Genomic DNA, 6,385 nt, shown 5'->3' with positions numbered 1-6,385 from the left:
AGTAAATCCCCCCCCCCCAAGCAGTCAGTCAGTCAGTCAGTCAGTCAGTCACCCACCTTTTTTCCCGGAACTAGCTCCAGCTCGGGATGTTGGGCGAGGAACTCTCGCACATCCTCCGGTAGCGCCTCCATGCTGTCAACACGTGTTCCTCGTCCGCAAGAGGAAGAAACACATAGGGCTACGCCAAAATGGCGGGTGCAAATCTACTTGTCTCCATGGTGACGGGTGCACGTGACCCGGAAGTGCTGGATGGAAGACAAGAATGGCTGCGGTGTTGTGTTTACTGGGTCGGCGGGGGGTAAGAGTCATGGCTGGGTGTCAGGGGGAACACGGGAATAACTTATTTCCCACGCAACCTTGATTAGATTGGTGGACGGTCTTTGCATATCAGGACATCACCTGAGCGAACATTAGGGGTCAACAGAGCATGAATTGAGGGGACAGTGGGATAGGAAGTGAAGAAAACCCAGAGGTCAGCTAAACGGGAAGTGTGTGATTTTCCCCAGTGGGGACACAACAGTAATTGGCATACTTGGCTATGGCATTTTTATCCTTATTAGTAATCTGACTGGGAGCCCAAATGTGAGCTACACAGAGATGACAGCTCAGTTATAGTGCCCATGAAATCCTTGTCCGTATTGTGGCCACCATGTTTATATAACTGTTCTTTCATCTCACTTTGCATCTATATTTTTTCCATCAGAACAGCGATTCTCAGGTCCTCAATACTGTGGTCATGGCTGCGGAAATGCTCTGCCATGGGAAGGTTGATCCTGCTGGTCATAATGTCAGACTGATGGCAGTTCTTGCCCTGTTTATTGCAGATAGAGACTAGGACTGCAACCAACTAATCAAAAATCAGAACAGTTGTCAACTATTCTCAATTTTGATTAGTTGGTTGGATCCCCTACCTCCCTCCTCCACGCCGGGAGGAGGTCACAGCAAGCAGTGGGCCGGTGAAATAGCCAGTCTGCTATTAGCTATTGCAATGTGAAATGGCCGATAGCAGGCTGGCTATTGCACCCGCCCACTATCTGCTGTATTTACATTCAGCTGTCGTCTGCGGAATCTTGCCACTGGCAGCTGTCATTCCCTGGCTGAAGCTATTCAAGCGCCATGTGCTTACAATACAATTATAAAAGGTGGGGAAAAAGTCATTTTCAGTTTCGGCCTGACCAATTCTGCTGCGGAAGGTGCATTGCAGGCAATAAATACAGAAGAGCATCCAGAGCCCGTGGTGGAAAAACTCTCTGGCCAAGCGAGGTCAGGTGTGGACTGATCTGTTCCTCTCAGATCGGACAGTTAGGAGTGTTTAGCTAAAGTCATAAGTGCACAATAATAAAACGCTGACAAGGCTCCATCTTCCCGTATGGGGGTTCTAGTTATTTCTCCTCCAGATGCTGGCAGAATGCTGCCATCTTTTCTGCATCATCTCTCGGTCCGATCCATAACACGTTTCTCATGTCTGTTTATAATTCTGATCACTGATCTTTCTTCCAGGTCCTTAGCTCAGCACTGTCTGTATCTCGGGTGGTTACCCCCCGTGTCTGGCTCGGGTCCAGTCAGCTCTGTCTGAAAAGGGGTAAGTGACATATGCTTTGTCTATATGGGCAACGCAGCCGCAATGTCTGACATATTGGAACAATGGGCACCCAAAGAGTGACAAAAACTGTTACTCCATCTTAGTACAGGATGCATGTTAGACCTGGTTATTCCATTCCTCATCCTGCACCATAAAGGAAATATTTATGGAGTCGGTGTGTGTATCTATTTTCATTTATAATTGCTTGTGAAATGCAGAGAAGAGAAGGAATACATTTTTGAAACTAACGGACAGGAGATGTTGTGTATAGGGTTAGTCTAGTGGGGTAGGAGTAGGATAATGACATAAAAAAAAGTACATATTATTAAAGTGACATTAAAGGATCATTTTTTCCCCTCCCCCCCATGTTAATTAAAGCAATTACCTTAAATGATGTTTCTTAATCCGATCTTCTTCTTCTTTCCTATCCTTTTCAGCCTTCTCTCCAGCGCTGCTGCGGGTCTCCGATCCAGCGCTGACTCCTCTGTCCTTGCTGGCACTTCCTGTCCCACGGTGTCTGCATGCGGGTGAATGCGTCTATAGACTTACCTTGCGTCTCCTCGTCTCCCGGCCGAAAATCCGAACTGCGCATGCGTCCGCCCCAAAATGCTTTGTGGCCACCCTGAGTAGTTTCGGATTCTCGGACGGGAGCGTGCGAAAAGACTGGTAAGTTTTAGAAACCTTTTAAGGGAAGCAGGAAGAAAGACCAGACGGAGTAAGGAAAGTGGGGAAGTATAAGAAAGGTGGGGAAGGGGGGAGCCTCATGCCGGGCCAGCTAGACAGAACGTCTAAGTGTAAATACCCGACAATAAGATTTTCAGGCTTGTTTTCATCTCTCCTAAAGTCTTCCATTGGTTCAGCCAACAGGGATTTATATTCACCTAAAAGATTACCAGCAGGAGGTCGGGATTCCATTACAGAGAGTTTGTTAGACCTCATTCTGAATACCGTATCCAGTTCTGGAGACCTCACTTACAAAAAGAAAGTGACAAGATGGAACAAGTCCAAAAGGTCAGGCAACACAACTGGTGAAAGGTCTGAGGGAGAAAGCATCATCATAATGAGAGACTAGAGTAACTTAATGTTTACAGCTTGGAAGAAGAAAGGAAAGGGGGAGGGGAACATGATTGAAACCTTTTAATAAATGGAAGGACAGGTGCTGTGTGTAACTGCATGCAGCTGCCTGTACCTCTATGGGAGGATGCGGCTGCACATGCTTACAAGCTGACCCAAGCCTACACATCCATGCAGATCCGGGTGCCTGCACTTGCACCTAGACCAGGGGTAGGCAACCTTGGCTCTCCAGCTGTGCTGAAACTACAAATCCCACAAGGCATTGCAAGCCACAGGCATGACTCCAAGAAGCAGAAGCATGATGGGATTTGTAGTTTCAGGACAGCTGGAGAGCCAAGGTTGCCTACCCCTGACCTAGACAGTGTACATCCAAGTGCAGGCACTCGGATCAGCACGGATGTACAGGCTGGGGTTGGCGTGTAACTGCGTGCAGCACCTGCCCCTTCCAGGAGCAGGTCTGTGCACTGGCCTGCATGCCACACAGGTAGCAGAGGCTTGTACCAGGCTTCCAGAGGTAGTGAGTCACTTAGAGACAAAAAGGTTCAAAAACAAAAATATATTCATAGGCCGGACTCGATTGACGTGTTCTTTTTCTGCAATCATCAATAATACCATGGATACTGAGGTCTGGTCTTCTTGTCTTTAAAATTGATGGTTTTGGAAAACGACATCTGTAGCATGGGTGCTTGTTTTTGTTTTCAGACCACAAGGGTGCAGGCTGTTACTTTAACCACTTGCTGACCGTGGTGTTAAACCCCCTTCCTGTCCCGGCCATTTTTCAGTATTCAGCGCTGCGGTACTTTGACTGACATTTATTCCGTCATGCAGCGCTGTACTGAAATGAATTTTATACCATTTTTTGGGGACAGATAGAGCTTTCTTTTGGTGGTATTTAATCTCCACTACAGGTTTTTTTTTTTTACTGTATAATAAAAAAAGTACCAAAAATTTTGAAAAAAAACCTGTTCTCCCTACGTCATGTTATAAAACATTTATTATTACCCACTTTTTTGGTAAAATATAAAAGTCAGGGTCACGTAGAGTAAATAGACACCAAACATGTCAAGCTTTAAAATTGCGCGCACCCGTTAAATCGCAAAAAACTACCATGCCCAAAATTGACCATAGCCGAGGCTTTAAAAGCTTTTACCGCACATCAGTTTAGTGTTATCAGTGACTAATGGCCATAGAATTATTGCTCTCATTCCGACGTTCGCGGCGATATGTAACGTGCGGCGCAATGGATGTAATCGGCGTGGGGGCGGGGGACTTTAATTTTTTTTTTATTGCTTTGATATGTTATTTTTTATTTTTATTTTTGTTTTTTTGTAACAAAATTTGTAACAATGTAACAAACCTTTTTTTTCCCCACTGAACTTTATTGCTATCACATAGGGAGCAAGCAAGCTCTACAGACGCCCGAACGCTTGTATGTAAACATCCATCAATGGCTGTTTACATTCAGAGCGGAACGGGATAGGACGTCTAAAGACGCCCACCCGCCCTCAAGAAGCTGCTGTCCGGCCGTTTAATTATAACGGCCGGACAGCAGGTAGTTAAAGAAGATCTCAAGGTATTTGAAAAGTTAACCCTCACAGTGGGGCTATCTGGCACTGTGAGGGTTAACTGTTTTTTGTTTTTTTTGTTTTTTTTAACTCTGGGGTCAATAATACAGAAGTAATACTCACCTTATCCTCGGTCCTGCAGCAGTGACCCATCACCTATCTCCCCTTCCACTCCGACTGTGGTATGTCCCTCTGCATCTTCACATCTAATACACTCTATTAGATGTGATGCTGTCACAGGTCCTTAGACTGCCGAAGCCCAAGGGAGAAGGGGCTGCAGGGACTGTTCTAGCAGCCAGGCAGGACCAAGGATCAGTTGAGTATATATTCTCTATTTTCACTCTCTAGACAAAACAAGCAGTTAACCCCTTGCAGTGCAGGCATAGCCCCACTGCAACAGTTAACGTTAACAGATTCCTGCAGTTTCTCTTTAACTTTTCTAGGGAATTAAATGCTATATGTTATAGTCCTTAAACTGTTGAGAGAGGTTTCTCATCTGGTTCCAAAAGCTCTCAGTGCAGAACTTTACTTAAAAAGAAAAATAGTAAGGGATAGTTCTTCTTAGCAGAAGAGACTTTGCATGTCTCCTTGCAATTTCTTTGTTCAGGTGTACACTACTTGTGACGCATGAGCAATGCAGTGTACACTACCAGCCCATTCTTAGCCAAGAATGGTGGTGGGTGCCGGGATAAGTGTACATGTGCAGGAGTTACGTCATCAATGGCTGAAGAGGCCCAACAGGAATCTGGAAGAAGGTGGAGGCAGCTTACAGGGTGACAAAGCACAGCTGTGATCTTTGAGCATCAGAGGAGGTACAACAATAAGGTGACTCTGCCATAATGTACAAGTATGCTGTGTACATTATGGAAAGAGCAGTAAACAGATCCCGCATGTTGTGATATAAGGACCTCTTCTCGGCTTCAGATCTACAACAATGGTTTGAAGTAGTCAGATGTATGCACTGAAGTAACCAGGGTGTTCTATACAACCTACTTAAGATGTTAAATCCTGATTTCCTGTATCCTATACATTCTGTATTCCTGCCCATTTTTTATGTATAAGTAATATTCAGGTTAAGTCTCCTTACCCTTCTTCCCATTAAAGATGGGTATTGTCCCTGTGGAGGATGGATCGGTACATACAGTATATAGGAATAGTAATGGGGCAAAGTGCCTTCTTCTTGCAGGTGGTTTCAAACCCTATAAGAAGTTAGACAGAGCAGGTTGGGGGGAATGAGGTGCAATGTAGAAAATGTGTGAGTTGTAGCGTGTGGTGTAAAGATTTAATGTTGGTGCCTGACGACATATTTTCTATACCATCCTTTCCTATTTTCTCCAATCCTCCTGCAATGTGAGGGGATGAGCCTTGCTTTCATATGTGAAGAAACGTTGGATCTTCGGTATCTGGTTGTTGATGATTGCCAGAAGGCAATATGTATTATAACGGAGATAGCTTTTTGGTTTTCTGTGTAGTTTCCTCCATGGGATATTACCATCCTACCAGCTGAAGATTTTCAGCTTGTTGAGGGTATGTACACATCCTTCCAGGGAATGGAGGGACAAAGCCATACATATCACTAGAGCTGCAGCTAACGATTATTTTCAAAATCGATTAGTTAGCCGATTATTACGTTCGATTAATCGGTTAATCGGATAAACAATAAAATACATTTTTAAAAATGGCTCCAATGATTGGCGAGTGTGAGGTGGGGAGGAGGTGCGACGTGCAGCATGTGGGAAGCCATGAACAGGGCCAACTGATCGGAAGCCGATTAATCGATTATTGAAAAAGTTGACAACTTTTTCAATAATCGATTATAATCGATTATGTCGATTAGTTGTTGCAGCCCTACATATCACATCAGTTTTGTAATGTCTTATGCAATGTCCTTGTGTTTCCTCTAGGTCCCCAGTCCCAATCGCACAGACTTTGCACTTCTTCTGCAGCCGCTGAATCCAGCGAAGACCAGTTCTTGAAATGGTTTCTGCTGCTCATACCTGTTGCCACCTTTAGCTTGGGCACCTGGCAGGTAAAGTGCCTGACTTCACAGAAACACCTACCCCAGCCATCAATACAACCTTAATACACAAATACTTCCAACAAGAGCCCATCCCTTATCCCATCCCTTTTCCCAGTACACCAGCAGCACCAGACCCTCCTTCCC

General features: G+C 45.0%; 2 protein-coding genes across 2 annotated transcripts in view; one reads left to right on the top strand and one right to left on the bottom strand.

The window, feature by feature from the left end:
• Positions 1-180, bottom strand: part of SURF2 (surfeit 2) — a 6,368-nt gene extending 6,188 nt beyond the window's left edge. Inside the window, exon 1 of the mRNA XM_018562074.1 lies at positions 57-180. Coding sequence (XP_018417576.1) covers positions 57-131 — 75 coding nt within the window. The 5' untranslated portion in view covers positions 132-180. The remainder of the gene's footprint in view (positions 1-56) is intronic.
• A 74-nt stretch (positions 181-254) lies between these two features.
• The window catches only part of LOC108791550 (surfeit locus protein 1), a 15,663-nt gene continuing 9,532 nt past the window's right edge, over positions 255-6,385 (top strand). Inside the window, exons 1-3 of the mRNA XM_018562066.1 lie at positions 255-298; positions 1,501-1,582; positions 6,126-6,250. Of these exons, the coding sequence (XP_018417568.1) occupies positions 263-298; positions 1,501-1,582; positions 6,126-6,250 (243 nt within the window). The 5' untranslated portion in view covers positions 255-262. The remainder of the gene's footprint in view (positions 299-1,500; positions 1,583-6,125; positions 6,251-6,385) is intronic.

The sequence above is a fragment of the Nanorana parkeri genome, unplaced genomic scaffold (assembly GCF_000935625.1).
Source record: "Nanorana parkeri isolate BGI_ZX_2015 unplaced genomic scaffold, ASM93562v1 scaffold559, whole genome shotgun sequence".
NCBI classification, from domain to species: Eukaryota; Metazoa; Chordata; class Amphibia; order Anura; family Dicroglossidae; genus Nanorana; species Nanorana parkeri.
This window is presented reverse-complemented; position numbering and strand designations above follow the sequence as displayed.